Here is a 24,433-nt window from a genome sequence, read left to right on the forward strand (position 1 = left end):
TGAAACTCTATGAAAATACACTTGAAAATTTGGATGAAGTGGATTATATTCTAGGAAACAAAAAACTGAACAAAAGAAATAGAAATCAAAAAAGACCAAGAGCCATGGAATAAACAGATTTACTAAAGAGCTATAAGCCAAAATCATACTAGTCAGCTTCACAGGGAAAATTCTTTCAGACCGAAGTAACAGATAATAGAGATGATATTTACACCATGCCAGAGCAGAGGAAGGAAATCTTGCAAAATCTTTTTATGAAGCAAATATAACACAGAAATCTAAGGATTACAATATGAGAAAGAAAAAATTTCAGACCTCATTTCTGAATATTGAAACAAATATAATAAATTTTGAACACTTCAACTGCCACTGTATATTTTAAAAAAGAACTCCATAAATGAATAGTATTCATTCCAGAAATGTAATTATGACCAATTATTAAGTAATCTATTAAAAAATTCACCAAATTATAGGTTATGAGTCAAAACAACCTTCATTTCAAAGATGAAATGGCATTTCAAACATAATGAATCACTCTTCATTTAAAAAAAAAAGAAAAACAATTGGTAAAATATGCACCTATGCTTGATGCTACCCTTGTCAGAGTGAACACACTACCTTTTTATAAATTGAGGTATAACTGACATACAACATTATATTAGTTTTGGGTGTACAACATAATTCAATATTTGTATATACTGCTAAATGATCACCACAGTAAGTCTAGTGAACATCTGTCACCATACATACTTACATAAAGTTTTTTCCTTGTGATGAGAACTTTTAAGATTTTCTTTCTTAGCAACTTTCGAATATGCAATACAATATTATCAAGTATAGGTGCCATGCTGTACATTACATCCCCACGACTTTAGTACTGGAAGTTTGTACTTTTTGACTCCCTTCACCCATATCAACTACTCTCAACCCCCCTCCATCCCTGGAAACCACCAATCTGTTCTCTGCATCTATGAGATGGTGGGTTTGTTATTTTGTTTTAGATTCCACATGTAAGTGATATAATACCATATTTTTTATCTGACTTATTTCACTTAGCATAATACCCTCAGGGTCCATCCATGTTGTCACAGATGGCAAGACTTCCTCCTTTTTTATGGTTGAATAATATTTTTTATCTATTCATTTTTTTGATCCATTCATGCATTAGTGGACACTTAGGTTGTACCCCTATCTTGGTTATTTTAAATTCCACAATGAACATGAGGGTATGTATATCTTTTTGAGCTACTGTTTTCATTTCTTTTGGATAGATGCTCAGAAGTGGAACTTGCTAAATAATATGGTAGTTCTAACTTTTTGAGGAACCGCCATACTGTTTTCTGTAGTAGCTGCACCAATTTACATTCCCACAAACAGTGCACATCCTCACCAATACTTTTACCTCTCGTGCTTTTGATAACAGCCTTTCTACAGGTATGAGGTGATAGCTCATTGTGGTTTTGATTTGAGTTTCCCTGATGATTGGTGATGTTGAACACATTTTCATGTGTCTGTTAGCCATCTGTACATCTTTGGAAGAATGTCTGTTCAGATCCTCTGCCTGTTTTTTAATTAGATTGTTCGTTTTTTTTGCTGTTGAGTTCTATGAGTTCTTTATGTATCTTGTATATAAACCCCTTATAGGATATATAATCTGCAAGTATTTTTTCGACATTTAGTAGGTTGCCTTACATTTTGTCAATGGTTTCCTTTCATGTGCAGAAGCTTTTTAGTTTGATGTAGTTCCACCTGTTTATTTTTTCTCTTGTTGTCTTTGCTTTAAGGTTCAAATCAAAAAATCATCACCCAGACTCATGTCAAGGAGTCTTACCGCCTATGTTTTCTTTTAGGATTTCAATGGCTTCAGATCTTACATTCAAGTCCTTTTTTTTTTTTTTTTTTGCCCTTTTGGAATATCACCAATTATTGGTTCTTTTATTTTCTTGAACTAGTTGATGTTGAATCTAATACATAGAGGGAAAAAAACGCCAAGCCATGCTTTTGAAAAATGGGTCTTACATTGTTTTTTTTTTAAACTGATGTATAGTTGATTTATAATATTGCATTATTTTCAGGTGTACAGCAAAGTGATTCATAAATACATATATATTTTTTCAGATTCTTTTCCATTATAGGTTATTACAAGATACTGAATATAGTTCCCTGTGCTATACAGTAAGACTTTGTTGTTTATATATATATATATATATATATATATAGTAGTTTGTATCTGCTAATCCCAAACTCCTAATTTATCCCTCCCCCCTTTCCTCTTTTGTAATCATAAGTTTGCTTTCAGTGTCTTTGAGTCAGTTTCTGTTTTGTAAATAAGTTCATTTGTATAATTTTTTAGATTCCACATAAGTGATATCATAATATTTGTCTTTCACTGTCAGGCTTACTTTACTTAGTATGATAATTTCTACGTATATCCACGTTGCTGCAAATGGCAATATTTCATTCTTCCTTATGGCTAAGTAATATTCCATTATATAATATATACCACATCTTCTTCATCCATTCATCTGTTGATGTACACTTAGGTTGCTTCCATGTCTTGACTATTGTAAATAGTGCTGCTATGAACATTGGGATACGTGTATCTTTTCGAATTAGCGTTTTTGTCTTTTCTGGATATATACCCAGGAGTGGGATTGCTGGATCATATGGTAGCTCTATTTTTAGTTTTTTAAGGAACCTCCATACTATTCTCCATAATTGCTGTACCAATTTACATTCCCACCAACAGTGTAGGAGGGTTCCCTTTTCTCCACACCCTCTCCAGCATTTATTATTTGTAGACTTTTTGATGATGGCCATTCTGACTGGTGTGAGGTGATACCTCATCGTAATTTTGATTTGCATTTCTCTAATAATTAGGCATGTTGAGCATCTTTTCATGTGCCTGTTGGCCATCTGTATGTCTTCTTTGGAGAAATGTCTATTTAGGTCTTCTGCCCATTTTTTGACTGGGTTGTTTGTTTCTTTGTTACTGAGTTGTATGTGTCTGTATATCTTGGAAATTAAGCCTCTGTTGGTCACATCATTTGCAAATATTTTCTCCCATTCCATAGGTTGTCTTTTCATTTTCTTTATTGTTTCTTTTGCTGTGCAAAGCTTTTAAGTTTCATTAGGTCTCATTTGTTTATTTTTGCTTTTATTTCTTTTGCCTTGAGAGAGACTGACCTAAGAAAACATTGGTATGATTTATGTCAGAGAATGTTTTGCCTATATTCTCTTCTAGGAGTTTTATGGCATCACATCTTATATTTAAGTCTTTAAGCCATTTCAAATTTATTTTTGTGTATGGTGTGAGGGAGTGTTCTAACTTCATTGATTTACATGTGGCTGTCCAAGTTTCCCAACACCACTTGCTGAAGAGACTGTCTTTTCTCCATTGTATATTCTTGCCTCCTTTGTCAAAGATATAATTGACCATAGGTGTGTGGGTTTATTTCTGGGCTCTCTATTCTGCTCTCTATTGATTCATATGCCTGTTTGTGTGCCAGTACCAAACTTTTTTGATTACTGTAGCACTGCAGTATTGTGTGAAGTCTGGGAGGGTTATGCCTATACCTTTGTTCTTTTTCCTCAGGATTGCTTTGGCAATTCTGGGTCCTTTGTGGTTCCATATAAATTTTAGTATTATTTGTTATAATTCTGTGAAAAATGTCATGGGTAATATGACAGGGATCACATACAATCTGTAGATTGCTCTGGGTAGTATGGACATTTTAATGATATTAATTCTTCCAATCCAAGAGCCTGGGATACCTTTCCATTTCTTTGAATCACCTTCAGTTTCCTTAATCAATGTTTTATAGTTCTCAGCACATAAGTCTTTCACCTCCTTGGTCAGGTTTATTCCTAGGTATTTTTTTTCTTTTTTGGATGCGATCTTAAATGGGATTTTTCTTTTACTTTCCCTTTCTGATATTTCACTGTTAATGTAAAGGAATGCAACGGATTTCTGTATGTTAATCTTGTACCCTGCTACCCTGCTTATTTGGTTTATCAGTTCTAATAGTTTTTGTGTAGAGTCTTTAGGGTTTTCTACATAAAGTATCATGTCATTTGCATATAATGACAATTTTACCTCCTCCCTTCCAATTTGGATACCTTTTATTTCTTTTTCTTGTCTGACTGGTGTGGCCAGGACTTCCGATACTGCATTGAATAGAAGTGGTGGCAGTGGGCATCCTTGTCTTGTGCCAGATTTTAGAGGGAAGGCTTTCAGCTTTTCACTGTTGAGTATTATATTGGCTGTGGGTTTGTCATAAATGGCTTTTATTATGTTGAGATATACTCCCCCTATACCCTCTTTGGTGAGTTTCTTTTTACCATGAATGAATGTTGAATTTTATCAAATGCTTTTTCGGCATCCATTGAGATGAACATGATTTCTGTCTTCTCTCTTGTTGCTGTGGTGTTACCACAATGATTTGCGTATGTTGAACATCCTTAATCCGTTCTGAGTTAATTTTTGTGTATGGTGTAAGACAGTGGCTCAGTTTCATTCTTTTGCATGTGGTTGTCCAGTTTTCCCAACACCATTTACTGAAGAGACTATCCTTTTCCCACTGTATATTCTTGGCTCCTTTGTCATAAATTAATTGACCATATATATGTGGGTTTATTTCTGGGCTCTCTATTCTGTTCCATTGATCTATGTGTCTGTTTTTATGCCTATACGGTTTTGATTACTACAGCTTTGTAACATAATTTCAGATCAGGGAGTACGATGCCTCCAGCTTTGTTCTTTCTCAAGATTGCTTTGGCTATGGATCTTCTGTGGTTCCATACAAATTTCAGACTTGGTGAGTTCTGTGAAAATGCCACTGGAATTTTGATAGGTATTGCACTGAATCTGTAGATTGCTTTGAATAGTATGGACATTTTAACAGTATTAATACTTCCAATCCATTAGCATGAAATATCTTTCCACTTATTTGTTTCTTTAATTTATTTCATCAATATCTTATAGTTTTCAGCATACAGGTCTTTCACCTTCTTGGTTAAATTTATTCCTAGATATTTTATTATTTTTGATGCAACTGTAAATGAATTGTTTTCTTAATTTCTCTGATAGTTTGATATTAGTGTATAGAAATGCAACAGATTTCTGTATCTTGATTTTGTATCCTGCAAATTTACCAAATTCATTTATTAATTCTAACAGTTTTCTGGTGGAGTCTTTAGGGTTTTCTATATATAGTATATTATCATTTGCAAATAGTGACAGTTTTAATTCTTCCTTTCCAATTTGGATGCCTTTATTTTTCTTCCCTAATTGCTCTGGGTGAGACTTCCAATACTATGTCAAATAAAGTGGCAAGATTCAGCATCCCTGTCTTGTTCCTGATCTTAGAGGAAATGCTTTCAATTTTTCATCATTGAGTATGATGTTAGCTGTGGTCTTATCATATATGGCCTATATTATGTTGAGGTATGTTCTCTTTATACACACTTTGTTGAGAGATGTTGAATTTTGTCAAATGCTTTTTCTGCGTCTATTGAGATGATTGTATAATTTTTATCCTTCATTTTGTTAATGTAGTGTACCATAATGACTGATTTGCACATGTTGGACCATCCTTGCATCCCTGGAATAAATCCCACTTGATCATGGTGTATGATCCTTTTAATGTATTGTTGAATTTGATTTGCTAATATTACACTGAGGATTTTTACATTGATGTTCATCAGGGATACTGGCCTGTAATTTTCTTTCTTGTGGTGTTACTTGTCTAGTTTTGGTGCACTGGCCTGTAATTTTCTTTCTTGTGGTGTTACTTGTCTAGTTTTGGTGCACCAGCTCTTTAAAGCTTCTTCCCAAAGCAAGTCTCATGGCCACACTTAACTTCAAGTGGGCAGAGAAGTATAACGTTATCATGTCAAGGAGAGAGGATGAGAATATTTGTTAACAGCTCTAATCATTACTATACCTGCGAAGTCAGAGGAAACACCTCTGATTATTACTCTATATTACTTTTATTGTTTGACCACTTTACAAAGAGCATATGTTACTTTATCATTTAAAAACACATTCACATGTAGATTTCGTATCTGTCCATAGATGAAGATTTATACTTTGGACTGTGGGGTGAAAACTGAGGAAATACTACTGTCTGATTATAGTAACCTTAACTACAAGTTCAGTTTTAAGTGTCAGTAATAAACTTGTTTAAAAAGGTTGTATCAGCAGGGTTAATGTAATAAAGTAACATCAAATTCTACAAATGGTTTTTAGTTTTTCTATTAAGCTACACAGATTAGTCTAATAAACTGGCAATTATCCATCTCCCCATTGGCCTCAAAAATGTGAAGCTGTCTCTTTTAGTCCTCAGAATAAATATGTGTATGTGCAACCTGGGTACTATTAACTGCAATTTGTAAAAAAGGAAACTGAAGTGTGAGACACATAGCAGTTAATTCAATGGGCCATGATTTTGCCCCCAACATTTTATTTTAAAAATTCAAACAGATAGAAGAGTTGAAAAAACTTCTCAGTGCATACTCAGAAAGCCAACACTTAGAATCTATATTTAACATTTTGCTACGTTTGCTTCATCACATATATATTCATCTATCATCTATTGATCTCATTTTTTACTCATTTCAAAGTAAGTTGCAGATAGCAGTATCCTTCACCTCTAAACATCTTAATTAGATTTCAATATTTATATTCTATATTCTAAAAGTTAAGTTATATATTAGAATGCACAACTGTATACTTGCGTAAGTTCTAATAAATACATCCACCCATGTAGCCAAAATCTCTATCAAGATATACAACAATTCCATTATCCCAGGAAGTTCCCTCACATTGGGCCTTGATTTGAACACAAGATCTGTCTCTAAAGTCCATAGTCTTTCCCACAACACTATGCTACTTCTTTTTTTTTTTTTTTTTTTTTGCGGTACGCGGGCCTCTCAGTGTTGTGGCCTCTCCAGTTGCGGAGCACAGGCTCCGGACGCGCAGGCTCCGGACGCGCAGGCTCAGAGGCCACGGCTCACGGGCCCAGCCACTCCGCGGCACGTGGGATCCTCCCAGACCGGGGCACGAACCCACGTCCCCTGCACCAGCAGGCAGACCCCCAACCACTGCGCCACCAGGGAAGCCCTATGCTACTTCTTTTAAAAAGGCCCAATGTAGGGGCCTCCCTGGTGGCGCAAGTGGTTGGGAGTCCGCCTGCCGATGCAGGGGATACGGGTTCGTGCCCCGGTCTGGGAGGATCCCATGTGCCGCGGAGCGGCTGGGCCCGTGAGCCATGGCCCGTGAGCCATGGCCGCTGAGCCTGCGCGTCCGGAGCCTGCGCGTCCGGAGCCTGTGCTCCGCAACGGCGGAGGCCACGACAGTGAGAGGCCCGCGTACCGCAAAAAAAAAAAAAAAAAGCCCAATGTATAAATACATTAAACAATAAGAATTCTATTTCTAACCCTCAATAATTAAGGTAGCTGAAATATGGAAATATGAAAGGTAGAAAATACTAGAGATTCCCTCCACTAAAGCCAGACAGCCTAGGTATTTAATATCTGTAGCACAATGACGGTACCACTTTCTGTTTACTAATTTCCACTGAATAAATAAAAATATCTACTTCCTTCCCCAAGAGTTAAAGAATTAATCAAGGAGGTATGGACATGACAATAACAACCATTACATATGTTCATCTCTTATACCTTCAATTAAACTAATAATGCTTCCGGGCAAGACCATTTCTTAGGCTTGTAAGGCAAGTACTAGGTCAAGTGCAATACACTTTAGTGATTACTATGAGAGGCAGTGAGGAACTGGAGAAAACACAAAACCTTTGGAATCAGCCAAATCTGGATTCAGATCTCTTCATATTTATTTAGCTATATAACCACGTACAAGTTAAACTTCTCTAAGCCTCAGTATATCATATGTAAAATGAGGCCTATATTTGGCCTTCCTATCAATGTCAGGTTTCTCAAATAGACGATCTACGAGCAGACCCAGGCAAGAGAAGCCCCTACCCTGGACTTCAGGCTTTTGGGGGAATTTTATGTAACAGTTTGTTAATTTAACTTAGTATGTATATGGTATGTAGATCTACATTTATATTTGCTCCAGATCCTGCAGATGTTACAAATGGGCCTGTCTGTATCTACTACTAATAATCTAACATGTGTATTGCCATATTCACTTCAAATATTACCCTATTTAGTCATACAACATTATCATGAGTTAGGTTTCATTAATCCCATTGTGCAGATAAAGAAACAGATGTGGTTAAGAAACCTACCCAGCGCCCTTATCTTCTATCACTGTATCACTCTCTTCTTAACTCCCAAATATCTGAGCTTTCTTCTCTAACATATTATCAATATTTTACTCTCCAAGACAATATGCCCCTAATCCCTAAATCTAGTCCCTATTTTCCATGACCTCTTGGTAGCACCTGATACTGTTAATAATTTTTCCTTTCTTAAAACAACTTTCCCTTTGGTTTCTAAGGCTAGACTATTTCTTCTCTTAGCTTTTGCTCTTTTTCTGTCTCCTCTTGTTAGAGTTTTGGTGAAGAATGAATAAGATAATGTTTTTGGAGAGTGTCAGCATAAAGCATATATTCAATAAAAGGTAGGGTTTCTTTTTAACCTAAAAAGAATAGCTACCATTTTTAAGAATGATGTCAATTACTCTACTAGGTGATACACACACATGCACACACACTATTCCATTTATCCTAAAAGCACCATAAAATTGAAGTTCAGATTGGCTGACAAATTAACCTGTATTAGAAACCTGGCTCCAACAATTCCTAGGTTTATGATACTAAGTCACTTAACTTCCCTGAGCTTCTGCTTCTCCATCGTGTAATTTTATAACGTTCTTGTGAGAATTAAATGAAAACACAGGATATAAAAACACAAAGTACATGGTACACAGTCAGTAAATGTTAAACTCCTTTCTCTTCTTGTTGCTACCAGGTGAATACATTAATTTTTTATCCTTCCCTTGTGTGCATTTCTAAAAACTAAGTCCTTGATCTCTTGACCTTCTTTCTTTATACTCTATACCTACACTCTTCACACTTGTGAGTCCAACTCCTCCAGAAAGATAGTTTTGAATTATCTGTGACCATTTCTAAGTGTGCAGGCCCACATCTCTAAGTTTTGCTAGTTCTTTCTACTTGAGAATCCCACTGCCTACCATATCAAACTGCTCCTTTCCCTCACAAAGAATGGAAAGCAAAAGACTGGGAGTGGGTGACATAAAATATTACACAGACAAAACTGATAGGATGCATGATAAAGAAGCTAATTTTATGGTTTCAAGCTTGCCTGAGAAAATTACAAAACTGGAGAAGATTCTCATAGATCATGTCCAAAATTTTCTCCCCTTTTCCTCGTTCTTCAGACATGAAACTCTAATCCTTCTATTTCCCTAACCCACAAAGCCAAAAATGTTCTCATTCCATTGAATTCCCTTACATTTAAATGCTCCATTCATCTAACACCTAATAATACTCTATCTTCTATTACCAATTTTCTTACATTTACATCTTATCTTCCTAACTATGCTGTAAGGCCAATAACCATCTCTTATACTTTTAGTATTCTTCATAATGCTAATCGACTACTGCTATACAGATATGGTCAAGAATTCAGAAATTATAAATTGAGATGCTTTCAGATCTTTTTCTGACATGGAAGGAAGACTTTTCAAGTCAAAAGCTCTGATCCACAAATAGAGAAGGTGTGACAAACAGGAAATTTTCTATTTCTCTCTCAAGGATTTTAGTTTTGGCTTTAAACAGAAAAAAAAATCCTTTAACATATATTTCCTTAGCCATGTGTTAATACTTTATAAATTATTTCCAGGAACTGTGCAAGCTTTTCTTCAAAAATTACTTATACCAGCATACCTTGGAGATACTGCAGGTTTGGTTCCAGACCACCACAATAAAGCAAATATCACAATAAAGAGTCACACAAATTTTTGGTTTCCCAGTGCATAGAAAATTTATGTTTATACTATTACTGTATTCTATTAAAGTGTTCAATGGCATTACATCCTAAAAAAACAATATACATACCTTAATTAAAAATACTTTATTGCTAAAAAATGCTAATCATCACCTGAGCCTTCAGTAAGTCATAATCTTTTTATAATAGTAACACAAAGATCACTGATGACGGATCCCTATAACAAATATAATAAGAATGAAAAAGTTTGAAATATTTAAAGAATTGCCAGAATGTGACAGAGACATAAAGTGAGCAAATGCTGTTGGAAAAAAGACGCCGATAGCCTTGCTCCATGCAAGATTGCCAAAAACCTTCAATTTGTAAAAAAACACAGTATCTGAGAAGCATAGTAAAGCAAAGCACAGTAAAACGAGTCATGCCTGTATTTTCTCATACAGTTACTAGTCATTAATTTCTGTAGGAAAATAATTCCTAAAACTATAAGTCTCAAAAACCACACAATGTAGACTGATATGCTATTTATTAAATATTAAATAATTTTAAAACTTTCAAAACTGAGATGATAAAAATACTTAGTCTAAAGTTTATTAAAAGAAATGGCTTTCGGGCTTCCCTGGTGGCGCAGTGGTTGAGAGTCCGCCTGCCGATGCAGGGGACACAGGTTCGTGCCCTGGTCCAGGAGGATCCCACATGCCATGGAGCAGCTGGGCCCGCGAGCCATGGCCGCTGAGCCTGCGCGTCCGGAGCCTGTGCTCCGCAACGGGAGAGGCCACAGCAGTGAGAGGCCCGCGTACCGCAAAAAAAGAAAAGAAAAAAAAAAGAAATGGCTTTCTTCTTTGGTTGAATGTATTTAATAACTGGGAAAATTTGATTAAATTAATTTTCTTTACTGTGATCAAAAGAGAACTGCAGGATAATAAAACTGATTTTGATTTGCTTATTTTACCTGAGTAGCTTTATCTTTCATGCATGAAGGGTAATGAACATGAGGATCTCGTGGCCACTGTCCTGTGAGATAAGGTCCTGTTATCGTATCCAAAGAAGAGGTTCGCCTTATTGTACCAGAGGTTCGAACTTGATGAGATTTTGGCCTGTCCACTATAAAAAAGTGAAAAAAGATTAGTCACTAATGAATAAAGTAAAACTTAAAATTATTTAACCTTCATAGTTTGTAAAATATCACTCTGTCAATTTTTCCTACAATATATATTTACCCTAATAGCCCTCCTGCATGATGTGATGAAATTTATAGACCCTCTCCCAAAGGAAAATACATTCACATATTAAATTTTGCATACACTTCCAGGGCTGTCACACCCTACAAAGCCCATCCATTTTAGAGACCTATTCTAAAACCTGTATATCATCTCCACTGCCATTACTTTAATTAAGACTTCATCATGTCTCAACTGCCAGTTTCCTAAATGCTATCTCTGCATCCACCCTAACTAAATCTTACAGTGCCACCTCCCTCCACTGCTTAAAAACATTTCCATGGTTATTCACTGTCTTTAACTTAAAGCCCATTATTTTTCACAATTCAGCTCCCATATACATCAATACTTGATGTCTTGCTACTCCTCCATAAACCCATGTTAACTACTAAATGCCATACAAACTAACTGCAATTTCCCAAATGTAAAACACTCACTTCTCTGCCTCTATACTTTCTATTATCTCCTGCACCTAAAATGTTCTCCTTCCCTGTTCAATTGACAAAAACTTATCTTCAAGATCAGCTCAGGTGTCACACTGCCTCTGTGAAACCTTTCCCAATGCCCTTCTTTTCTCCATCTCTGTCCTTTTTAAAGATATATGCACTCTCTGCTTGCGTGGAGCCCTAAATTTGTCTTTCTTCCCCAACTAGAGCATAAGTTTGGTCCCTACAGATTGAAAAGAAGTTGATGCTCAATATTTATGAATGAATTTATTCACAGCTACACAAAAATAACATGTATTAAGAATCTTACATTTTAATTCAGCTTCCTCATTTATGGATGAAGAATTTGAAGCCCAGGGGGATAAAATTAAATTGTCCAATGAAACAGAACTGCTAACAGGTGATAGAAGTAAAAAGGAACCAAGATCTCCAGACATTCTACACAGTTCAATCAACCTACTATAATAATCTACTTCTCCTCTCCATATAGGTACCATAGGTACCTCTGCTGAAAATTAAAATGATCATACTGAACTCTATAGTCTCTTTACAAAGAAACTACAAAGGATTTTTCATATATGCATCTCAAATAAGTTACTACTAATGTGCATTGAATAATAAAATCCAGTGGATTACAAGCACCAAGGCTCAGTCTTACTCAGAGTTATATCTCACATCAAACAAAATGTCTTGCACATTACAGAGGGCCAAGAAACATTTGTTATTGAATACTGTCCTTTAACTATCCTTCTGAAACCAAAATACAAAATTGGGTTTTTTTAATTGGAAAACAAAAGAAAATGCAGCATACTGTGAACTATCATGTTATTTACATACAGTCATCCTCAGTTCTGTGCAGGACTGGTTCTAGGACCCTCATGGATACCAGAATCTGAAGAAGCTCAAGTCCCTTACATTTGGCCATCCACCTCTCCAGGTTCCACATCCTTGGACACAGAGGGCTGGAGGGCCAATTTTATCTTACAACTGCAGTTCTGATTTCTTCTTTGACCCAAGAGTGTTAGAGAAGATCTGAGAATTACAAAATTTCCTCCCTATCTTTATTAGCTCTAATTTTATTTTGCCATAGGCAGAGAGTCAGGACAATCTATTTCTACTCTTTGGAATCACCTGAAATTTTATTTGTAACCAAAAATCATGGTCAGTTTTTATAAATATTTCATGAGTCATGGAGAACATATATTTTCTGTTTTCAGAATAGTTATTTTTCTTGTACATCAGCTGAAATAAAAATATAGAATATAGTAATAATAAAATTATTAGCTTTATCTGTCACAGACTTAGAGAACTACTCTAAAATTTCTAAACTACTCTTAAGATATAACAATTCTCTTTATCTCTTGCAATTTTTATCATTTAAATTTAGTTCTGGGGAATTCCCTGGCAGTCCAGTGGTTAGGATTCTGCACTTCCACTACAGGGGGCATGGGTTCAATCCCTGGTCATCGGGGGAACTAAGATCCCGCAAGCTGTGCCGTGTGGCCAAAAACAAGAAACAAACAAAAAAAAGTTTATAGAAATTTAGTTCTGTATAATTTGGTTACATATTGATTCATGACATCATCATTATGGCTTATATGCTTCACCATTGTAGTCTGTTCCATTTATTACTTTTAAGCTCTGTCAAATTGAACATTATCACCCCTTTATGCTTTCTTTCTATTATAATGTATCTGGTTTGCCTATTCTTTTATTTTCAATTTCTTTCAATCATGCTATTTAGGTGTCACTCTTGTATACTGTATGCAATTAGGCTTTTTGAAAAAACTTTATAGAGTATGTCTTCTCCTTATAAAAGGTATGTTCATCCCACTTATATTTGTTATAACAAACTTGATTAAACCTGTCACATAACTTTTTTCTTCCTCTTATAATTCTTCCTTGCTACTTGTTTTCTATGTTTTACTGTTTACTTCTTTTTCTCCTTCTTACCTTTTCCCCTACCATAGGTAATTTAGAAGATATGCAGATTGTTTTTAGTTCTATTACTAGAAGTTACTTCTATTAATTCTTTTAAATATTTTTTCTGGCTATAAAAGCAATATGCGCAAATTTTAGCAACTTTAGGAAACACGGAAAATTAACATGTCTCTCATAATCTGATTTATAATAATTTGTTTAAAACTTTTATAAGTTGCTTTACATTCCCTGCACCAAGAAAAAAAAGACAAAAACAGTTTATCCCTTGAAAAAGAACATTTATAGCAGTAAAAAAAGGCCTACATAAAGGTCAGCCACAACCAGAAAATGAAAAGCCACTATATGCGAAAAACTTGTGCCTGAACTTTAAACTGCTCCAAACTATTATGAAAGTTGTATGTAGTCTACTTATAGTTATTAAAACCCGTTAACTTGGTGAACAATAGGGATCATTTTTATGTTTTATAATAAGTATATAAAGAATCTATAAACAAATCCCTTGATACATATAATATTCTAGTCTATACTTTTTTATTATATTGTTCATCACTGGACCTTTGTCCATCACTTTCAAAGGATCCCATTTCTCCCCTTAGTGTCCATTCTCTCTGATTAGCTACTGTCAGAACTGTGGTCTTCAAGTTATTTTGACTGAGTACTCCTAATAGTAAATATCTAAGTATGCAGCAATATGTGCAGTTATTTATTTATAAATGAGGTATATATTATATTACTAATATGTTATATATAGTGTAAACCTAAGTAGAAATTTACACATGGTATAAAAAATAAAAATATGTATGAAAAAAATGGAAGTTACATTTTCTTCCTGTATCTCATAAGTGAGTGGCCTTACTTCAGTGTGAAGACCACTGGGATAAGGGACTTTAAATTGGGTGCTCCCAAGTCCCAAGGACCAGTGGCAGCCATCAACTTGGACTCTGAAAACCTAGGCTCCAACATTTGGTGTAGAAACACTCACCTTGTGCTGAGTATCAGAGGGGGGCATTCTTACCAATGAGAGAGCCAAGAAACAGATTTGGCAACCATTTTCTGGGACAGCACGGACCGGCATTTCTGGTGTCATTAAATTCATGAGTTTTCTTGTATTGTCCCTTAACCAAAAGGAGCTTTTGTACTTTTAAATGTTGTATAAATGTGTTATATTGGGTGAGAGCCTGAGGTTTTTGAACTGGAAACTTCCTGAAATTTATATCTCCATGCGGTTACCATAAACATAATGTAATAAAAGGGAAAAATATGAATTGGGTGCTAAATTCAATCTACAGATTGGCCAGTTAGCTCTAATTCTGTGATATAATGCTATTGCTTAATTGTGTTAAGAATGTGTAAACAAGCATCACACATGACAAATACCAAAAAAACAAAAACGGTCTGCCTTAAATAGAAAGAATAAGGTAGGACAACATGGTATCGATATCCTGTTATAAAATTCGCTCTACCAGTCATGATTTTTTAAAAAATTATAGTATATGAAGTAAATATACTTGAAAGGTTATATTTCAAACATATGCTTTAAAAGATTCTCACCATTGCTCATACAAGGAAAATTTCAAAGATATGTACTTGTTAATAATTTCCACGTAAATTATTTGAAGGGTAAAAATTCAAAATAAGTTTAAAAATTGGAAAGGATAGTACTCTTCCAAGATATGATAAGCCATAATAACCCCACTTAACCAAATATCAGTAGGGCCTTATTTACCAACAGATTCATCATAAGCAGTGCGATTCTATTTTAACAAGATGAGTTATTCCTATTATCCAAACTATCACGGCAATGAGTTAGATTTTAACTGCCTCAACATCTAAGCCTTGATTCTCCCAAATTTTTATTTATTTAATTTGTGGTATTATCACCTACCAATTCAGGTTTTACAATTTAGTGCAACAATAAAAATCAACACTGGTTTTGCATTATAGTAGTCCCCTCTTATCCTCAGTTTCACTTTCCACAGTCAACCATGGTCTGAAAATATTAAATGGAAAATTCCGGAAATAATTCATAAGTTTAAGATTGGGGGGCAGAGTCAAGATGGCAGACTAGGAGGACATAGAATTCACGTCTCCGCACAACTAGGGCACCTACCAGGCACCGGTGAGGGACCACAGACACCTAAGGGGACGGGAGAAACCTCCAGTGACCAGGTAGAACGTGGGGCATGAGGGGAGTGAGAGGGGGAGAAGAAGTGGAGGTGGGATGGGACTGGTGCCCCTGAGAGGTAGCTGGGGGAGGGGAAGGGATCCCACCCCCAAAGGGGGAAATTGGGGGACCATTGGGAGGGCAGAGGATCAAAAGGGAGCATGGCCAGGTCTCCCCTGCCCACTTGGGCCTCCAGGAGCCTGCTGAGATCCCGGTCCTGATCCTCTGCCCACGAAGGTCCCCTCCAGCTGCATGGGTCCTGAGGGAGGGAAGGGAAAGCAAAAGTAAAGGCCAGACCTATGGGACTGGAACCCCTGAGGGGTGGCTGGGGGAGGAGTTCCTACACCCAGCGGGACACACCCATGGTTAGGGGTCCAGCAGGGACTGGGGAGACCCCGGGGGACATGGGGAGTGGGGGCGTGGAGGAATGGAAGGGAACGCGGCCAGTGCTTTCCCTGTCCACTTAGGCACCAGAGAGCCTGTTGGGCTCCCGAGCCTAATTCTCTGCCCTCAGAGCCTCCCTCCTGCTGCGCAGGGCCCAAGCCCCACCCCCACACCCCCACCCAGGGCCCTACCTCTACACTCAGAGAACCCCTCCAATGAGCTGGACCTAAACCACACCCACACACCCTCACCCACGGCCTTGCCTCCAAATCCCAGAACTCCACACTCTGAAGGCCCTCCTTTGGAGGTGCTGCCTCTCCCCTTCTGTAGGTCCTAAGTAGAGGCTCTGCCCGATGCTTGAACATTACCCGCCCAGGCCCCGCCCCCAAAGCCTTTTCTGGCTGCATGGGTCCTGAGCCTAGGCCCTGCCCCATGCTCAAACAAGCCACCCCCCCCACCAGCCTAGGTCCCACCCCACCGTAACCCCTGCCCCTGCCTAAGTTCCACCCCTGCCTAAACTCCTCCCCGCATAGCCAATGCTTTTTTTCCCCTTTTTTTCCTCTTTTAGATTGGGGTTCTGTTTTACCTTGTTGATTAATTGTTCTTCATTCATTTATGTTTAGTTTTTTCTAATAAATCTTTTACTTTTCTAATTTTATTTTATTCTTTATACTTTGTTATTGTTCTGCTCCTTTTGGCTTGTTCTGCTCCCCCACACCCCTTTTTTCTTTTTCTTTTTTCTGTTACAGTTTTATTTTACCTTGTTGCAGTTGTTTCAATTATATTATTTTTCCTAATGTATTTTTTATCTTTCTAATTTTATTTTGTTTTTTATTCTTTGTTATTGTATTGCTCCTTTTCTTCTCTCTCTTTTTTTTTTTTTTTTTTGCCACGCCACAGCCTTATGGGATCTGGTTCCAAGGCCACAGGTTGGGCCCGAGCTCCTGTGGTGGCAGCTCCGAGTCCAAACCGCTGGACTAACAGAGAACCTCAGACCCCAGGGAATATTAATCGGAGTGAGGCCTCCCAGAGGTCCTCATCTCAGCACCAAGACCCAGCTTTATCCAACTGCCTGCAAACTCCAGTGCTGGATGCCTCAGGCCAAACAATCATTAAGACAGGAATACAGCCCCACCCATCAAAAAAAAAAATGAAATGACTAAAAACTATATTACAAATGAAGAAGCAAGGTAAAAAAAGTACAAGACCAAATAAATGAAGATGAAATAGGCAACCTACCTGAAAAAGAATTCAGAGTAATGATAGTAAAGACGATCCAAAATGTCGGAAACAGAATGGAGAAAATAAAAGAAACATTTAACAAGGATCTAGAAGAACTAAAGAGCAAGCAAACAGTGATGAACAATACAATAACTGAAATTTTAAATACTCTAGAAGAAATCAATAGCAGAAAAACTAAGGAAGAAAAACGGATAAGTGAGCTGGAAGATAAAATGGTGGAAATAAATGCCAGGGAGCAGAAAAAAAAGAATGAAAGAATTGAGGACAGTCTCAGAGACCCCTGCGACAATATTAAACGCACCAATATTTGAATTATAGGGGTCCCAGGAGAAGAAGAGAAAAAGAAAGGGTTTGAGAAAATATTTGAAGAGATTATACTCGAAAACTTCCCTAACATGGGAAAGGAAATAGTCAATCAAGTCCAGGAAGTGCAGAGAGTCGCATACAGGATAAACCCAAAGAGAAACATGCCGAGACACATATTAATCAAACTATCAAAAATTAAATACAAAGAAAAAATATTAAAAGCAGCAAGGGAAAGGCAACAAATAACATAAAAGGGTATCCCCATAAGGTTAACAGCTGATCTTTCAGCAGAAACTCTGCAAGCCAGAAGGGAGTGGCAGGACATATTTAAAGTGATGAAGGGGAAAAAACCTACAACCAAGATTACTCTACCCAGCAAGGATCTCATTCAGATTCAATGGAGAAATCAAAAGCTTTACAGACAAGCAAAAGCTAAGAGAATTCAGCACCACCAAACCAGCTTTACAACAAATGCTAAAGGAACTTCTCTAAGTGGGAAACACAAGAGAAGAAAAAGACCCACATTTTTCTTTTGAAACCCAAATCAATTAAGAAAATGGTAATAGGAACATACATATTGATAATCACCTTGAATGTAAATGGATTAAATGCTCCAACCAAGGGGCTTCCCTGGTGGCGCAGTGGTTGAGAGTCCGCCTGCTGATGCAGGGGACACGGGTTCGTGCCCCGGTCCGGGAAGATCCCACATGCCGTGGAACGGCTGTGCCCATGAGCCATGGCTGCTGAGCCTGCGCGTCCGGAGCCTGTGCTCCGCAACAGGAGAGGCCACAACAGTGAGAGGCCCACATACAGCAAATAATAATAATAATAATAATAAGTTTTAAATTGTGCACCATTCTGAGTAGCATGATGAGAACCATCCTGCTCCATCCAGCCTGGGACGTGAATCATCCCTTTGTCCAGCATATCCCACATGTTAAGTCACTTAACTAGCTGTCTCAGTTATTAAATTGACTGTCTTGGTATCATAGTGTTTGTGTGTAAATAACAACTATTTTACTTAATAATGGCCCAAAGCACCAGTGATGCTGGCAATCTGGATATGCCAAAGCGAAGCTGTAAAGCATTCCCTTGAAGTGAAAATGTCAAAGTTCTCAACTTAATAAAGGAAGAGGGGCTTCCCTGGTGGCGCAGTGGTTGAGAGTCTGCCTGCCGATGCAGGGGACACGGGTTCGTGCCCGGGAGGATCCCACATGCCGCGGAGCGGCTGGGCCCGTGAGCCATGGCCGCTGAGCCTGTGCGTCCGGAGCCTGTGCTCCGCAACAGGAGAGGCCACAACAGTGAGAGGCCCACGTAGTGGGAAAAAAAAAAAAAAAATGAAGAAAAAAATTAAATGCTCTGGTTGCTAAGATCTATGGTAAGAACAAATCTTTTATCTGTGAAATTGTGAAGAAGGAAAAAGAAATTTGGCTTGCTTTGCTGTTGCACCTCAAACTGCAAAAGTTAGGGCCACAGTGTGTGATAAGTACTTAGTTAAAATGGAAAAGGCATTATATTTGTATAAGATATTTTGAAAGAGACCATGTTCACATAACTTTTATTTTATTATTAATTGTTGTTAACCCCTAATGTGCCTAATTTATAAAATAAACTTTATCATAAGTATGTATGTATAAGAAAATCATAGGATATACAGGGTATAATACTATCTGCAGGTTTAGGCATTCAACTGGAGGTCTTGAAACATATCCCCTGTGGATAAGGGAGGTCTACACTATTTATATATTCAACACAATAAATTGTTTCTTATTTCATGATTATAGTTGTGATTAGAATATGTATTTAGTTTTTAACTGATCACAGTATTTCTCTACTAATTATTACAAAATTACCTCAATTCAAGTAGATCAAACAAGAGGATACCTTATCAATTAGAAACATACATTAGTATACTCAAACAGTCTTTGAATTTACAAGAGCTTAAATAACAATAAAATTTAATAAAAAATTAATATTAGCAATAAAATTGCTACAATAAATATTCTAAAGTATGAAAGAAAATCAATTAAATAAATACTTATTATCATTACTTAAGCTAAACAGGCATCAGGAAAATAGTAATTTCATATGTAGTGAAACCAGGTAATCACTACCACTAAATAAAACTTGCTGAATGTCTACTACTATATATGAAAAGCACTTTTCTGTGTACCAAGAGGAATTACAAAATAAGTTTCAGACTCTCCTCAAGGAATTTACATTCTGGTTGAGGGAGATACAATATGTATAATTAAACTACAATATAAAGTGGCATATTATGGCACATGCACACCAATGAAGGACAGGAAGCAAACAATGCAAAAAATAAATTAGGCAGCAGATAGCTAGAATGATGTACTCTAACTACATCAAGGGAAACTTTCAAGTAGTAAGACTCTTACTATGCCACTTATAATCCTGTTGCTAACATCGCCTACTTAAATATTTGAGGATAAAATAGAGAATAACTAAATTCAGCAATAAAATATGATGGTTAGAAAAAAATCACATCTATTTCCAGTACTATCATCACTGTTAGGACCAGAAAATGACTCCTCATGTAGCATTCTGTAAAAAGACTTGCTCATTATATCCATCTACAGGTTGTACTTTCCCCCTCCAATTCCCCTCCCTGATGAGGGAGCAGTGGTAGGCCTGGGGTTCTTCTGGGGTACTGAGGACTATACAAAATAATTATTGCTTTCTAACAGCCAATTGGAAATTTAACTTTAAAGTGATAATAGTATAATAGGTTTAAAAACAAGGGGCTGTATTAGATAACTCTGCATCTGAATAGCATACAAGGCATTACTCTAAATAGGCAAAACTGCTTAATATCTAACTGCCAGAGCACTGTAATATGATGTTAAACTAATTGTTCCCAACAATTTTTACTTTAGTAGCAGTGACTGAAGATTGACTTGGTTAGTGAGTTTGGAAATCTGATGTATGAAGAAGCTAACCTGAAGGAGAAAATTGTAACAAAGTTAAGTGGAATTTCTGCAAATTAAAAAAAAAAGTTATTATTAGAAACTTTAAGAACCTTAGCTACAGAGAAATATGAAACAAGCCACTACACCTTCTAAACCAACCTTACCAGGTGGTAAAGAGGATGCAATATTTTTGAGTGACATAATGTAGCCATACAGAATGTAAACTAACACACATAATAAAAAGTGCTCACATTCTTTTCTTGGGCTTTAACACACTCCAACCTTTTTCATAGGTTCAGTGTGCATAAGTAACTAAAAAATAAAAATTGTTGATTCTCTGTGTCTAGCTCTCAAGAAAGATTATTCATCAAAGCTTTCCATTAAACACTGATTATTACAAGCAAAGCACATCTGAACTTAAGAAAGCATTTAAACCTTTTGAAAAAGAGCTATTATTCCTTCAACTACTGTGTAGACTATAACTGCATGAAACTTAGCCATTGTAACACCACCAAGAATGAACTGCTTCTTACTTTATTCAAAGTTTATTTACCACTCTAAATAATCCTCAAGCCATACATTTATTACAACTCTAAAGAATCCTCAAGCCATACAATTCAGCAAAACGCTTAAGATAACTAAGTAACAAATACCAATTTTTCCAGACCTTTCTACATAGAACTCAAGTTAAATAACTAGTTTTACATTAAAATATCACATTAACAATGTTAGTCAGTAGTATCAAAACACACATATATAATAATATTTTGTCTTGAATTTAAGTTCCTAAAGTGTGTAAAATCTTTTTATGTTTTAACAATTATGTTCAAAAAGAAGCAGCCATTAAATCCCATAATGTGTATGTGTGTGTGTGTGTGTGCCTTAAATCACCTAGTATTGATTAGAAAAATGTTAAAGAATGGTAAAAAAAAAAAAAAAGGCAAGACTTTTTAGTCACTACAGTGTCAACATCTGGGCATGTCTGAGAAGTAGTAGCAAAAGCTTTCTAATACAGTGTGTCACCTAGAAATTAGATCTTGGGAAATCCTAGAACAAAAAGGTTCAAGGCCCTCAGGCATAGGTAGAACTAAGCAATGGATCTCAAAGATGGGATCCTGAGATGTGGCTCTCTGTATAAGCATCACCAGGCAGCTTGTTAAAAATGCACATTACTGGGCCACACTCCCAGAGATTCTAATTTAGTAGCTATAGGGTGGAACCAGGTATCAACATATTTTTTTTTAATTTTTCTTTTAAATTAATTTATTTTTGGCTGTGTTGGGTCTTTGTTGCAGTGCGCGGGCTTCTCATTGCGGTGGCTTCTCTTGTTCGGGAGCACGGGGCTCTAGGCGCACGGGCTTCAGGAGTTGTGGCTCGCGGGCTCTAGAGCACAGGCTCAGCAGTTGTGGTGCACGGGCTTAGTTGCTCCACGTCATGTGGGATCCTCCTGGATCAGGGCTCGAACCCGTGTCCCCTGCACTGGCAGGCGGATTCCCAACCACTGTACCACCAGGGAAGCCCTCAACATATTTTTTAAACCAGACCAAATTGATTCAGATGCATCATCAGCCTTGGGAACCACTGAGGTCCTAAAGCAACGTTTCTCAATGTTGCTTTAGACATTTGTTAAATATGCTCAATACTGGGCCCAATTTCTCATCAACAATGTGAGACTCTCTGCTAGTGTGACCAAACTGTGAATTTTAAATACGTTATCTCAAGTGAATCTAATGGTACTAAAAGCTTAAGAACCTATGTCTAAAGGATTGGGACTAGATCCTTTAGAGTTGCAGGTGCTCAAAAATAAAATCATTTTGTTGATTATAATCTACTCCATTTAGAGGCACTGAAAGTTTGAATATAAATCCAAGAAAATATCCTGCTGCAAAAAAGTCAAACAATTCTTCGAAATCTGCACTTAGCAGCTAACCTTCTAGAATCTAGTAAATTTAAACTTCTAGTCATCTCCTTCAAAAAGGTCACTTTCTAAACTGAGTGCCAGCCATGACAATAAGAACCTTCAAACCTAAATACAAAGCACTCTAGACAGAATGCTTAGGAACGCTTTCTTAGAAAGATAACAGACAAAAAGTTCAATACAGCTTCTTTGGAAAGATTCCCTCCCACCCAAACAGGGCATTTTGCACACAAAAGTTAACTACAATAAAATTTCCTTCCTAAAAAATACAAGAAATGCTGAAAAAATACATTAAGTAGGCTCCTTTTTATAAAATCAAAGTGTCAAAGAAAGATTAAATAAAATATATAAGCAAAGTAAAATTTAGATTTTAATAATTAATTTGGTTAAAGAATTTAAGCCTGAGTCTCCAAATATTACAGTATTTTATAGACTGTTTATTTAAAACCTTTATCTTTTAAGAGAAAATAAGTGTTTCATGATGTCTGAATTTGCTCCTTCATATTATAATTTCAATCCTTATCACTGAAATCAAAATAACAAATTCATGGAGCAGAGACTGAATATAAGACATTAAGTTGCTTTTCTTCAACTTCAAAAAAACCTGAAATGATATCGTTCCTAATTTAGTGATCAAAAATAACCAAAAGTAAATATGGGTAGAGAATATCTTGCTATTGGTTCACTGAGGTTAAGCATGAACTTAACTAAAGGTCTGTTTTGTTTTGTTTTTTATAAATCTATTTTTTATTTTTATTTTGGCTGTGTTGGGTCTTTGTTGCTGTGTGTGGGCTTTCTCTGGTTGCGGTGAGCGGGGACTACTCTTCATTGCAGTGCACGGGCTTCTCACTGCAGTGTCTTCTCTTGTTGAGGAGCACGGGCTCCAGGTGTGTGGGCTTCAGTAGTTGTGGCATGTGGGCTCAGTAGTTGTGGCTCACGGGCTCTAGAGCACAGGCTCAGTAGTTGTGGCGCACGGGCTTAGTTGCTCCGCAGCATGTGGGATCTTCCCGGGCCAGGGCTCGAACTCATGTTCCCTGCATTGGCAGGCAGATTCTTAACCACTGTGCCACCAGGGAAGCTCCTAAAGGTCTGTTTTGTTAATAGAAATTTGCTTCAGTATTTCTGTATTGAGAGCTACTTCCTTGAAAGTTATAGTTTTAAATGTATTATCACTGTTGAAGAGTCTCTCCTTGACCAAACTTTAGTCAGGCTCTTCTGAACGCTTTCCAATTAGACCCTAACTTTTGGGCTTCTGTGTTCATCTCTGTATTGTCCAATTTTAGCAAGAATCCTACTATGTCAGTTTAACCAGAATCCCCCACCCTCAATATTGATCACGCTGGATATCTGATTAGGTTCCTCATCTCCACCATCCCCCATGTAATATCTGACCACCTGGCCTGCCTTCATCAACAATCCTGTTTAGGTCTGTTTAGCCAGAATCCCCCTTATTTTGATGTTTCTTTCCTCTTAGTAATTTTTTATCTACTTACCCCACCCTTCTGCTTGGCTATACATCCCCAGTTTTCCTAGTTGTATTCCAAGTTTGAGCCCAATCTCTCTCCCCCACTACAAAATCACATTGCAGTGGTCCCTACAACTATCGTGATAGCCTCCCTGAATAAAGTCTGCTTTACTAATCTTTGTAAGTATCATGAACAATTTTTTCTTAAACATCACTACCAATATTATGAGTAATTTTCTCCTTGCCTCATGGTTACAGAGAGAAATTTTCAAAATAAATCCCTCCCCCCCACACCAAGAAAAAAACAAATTTAAATAACTATGTAACTAAGAAAAAAAAAAGTAGAGGGCTTCCCTGGTGGCGCAGTGGTTGAGAGTCCACCTGCTGATGTAGGGGACACGGGTTTGTGCCCCGGTCTGGGAAGATCCCACATGCCGCGGAGCGGCTGGGCCCGTGAGCCATG

At 36.9% G+C, this 24,433-nt stretch overlaps 1 protein-coding gene across 2 annotated transcripts in view; it reads right to left on the reverse strand.

Annotated features, from left to right (window-relative positions):
- The window catches only part of GLCCI1 (glucocorticoid induced 1), a 121,414-nt gene that overhangs the window by 75,882 nt on the left and 21,099 nt on the right, over nt 1-24,433 (reverse strand). For both annotated transcript variants that reach the window (XM_060108106.1, XM_060108105.1), the window contains exon 2: nt 10,904-11,055. In XM_060108106.1, the coding sequence (XP_059964089.1) occupies nt 10,904-11,055 (152 nt within the window). The remainder of the gene's footprint in view (nt 1-10,903; nt 11,056-24,433) is intronic.

Source organism: Mesoplodon densirostris, chromosome 9 (genome assembly GCF_025265405.1).
Source record: "Mesoplodon densirostris isolate mMesDen1 chromosome 9, mMesDen1 primary haplotype, whole genome shotgun sequence".
Taxonomy (NCBI): domain Eukaryota; kingdom Metazoa; phylum Chordata; class Mammalia; order Artiodactyla; family Ziphiidae; genus Mesoplodon; species Mesoplodon densirostris.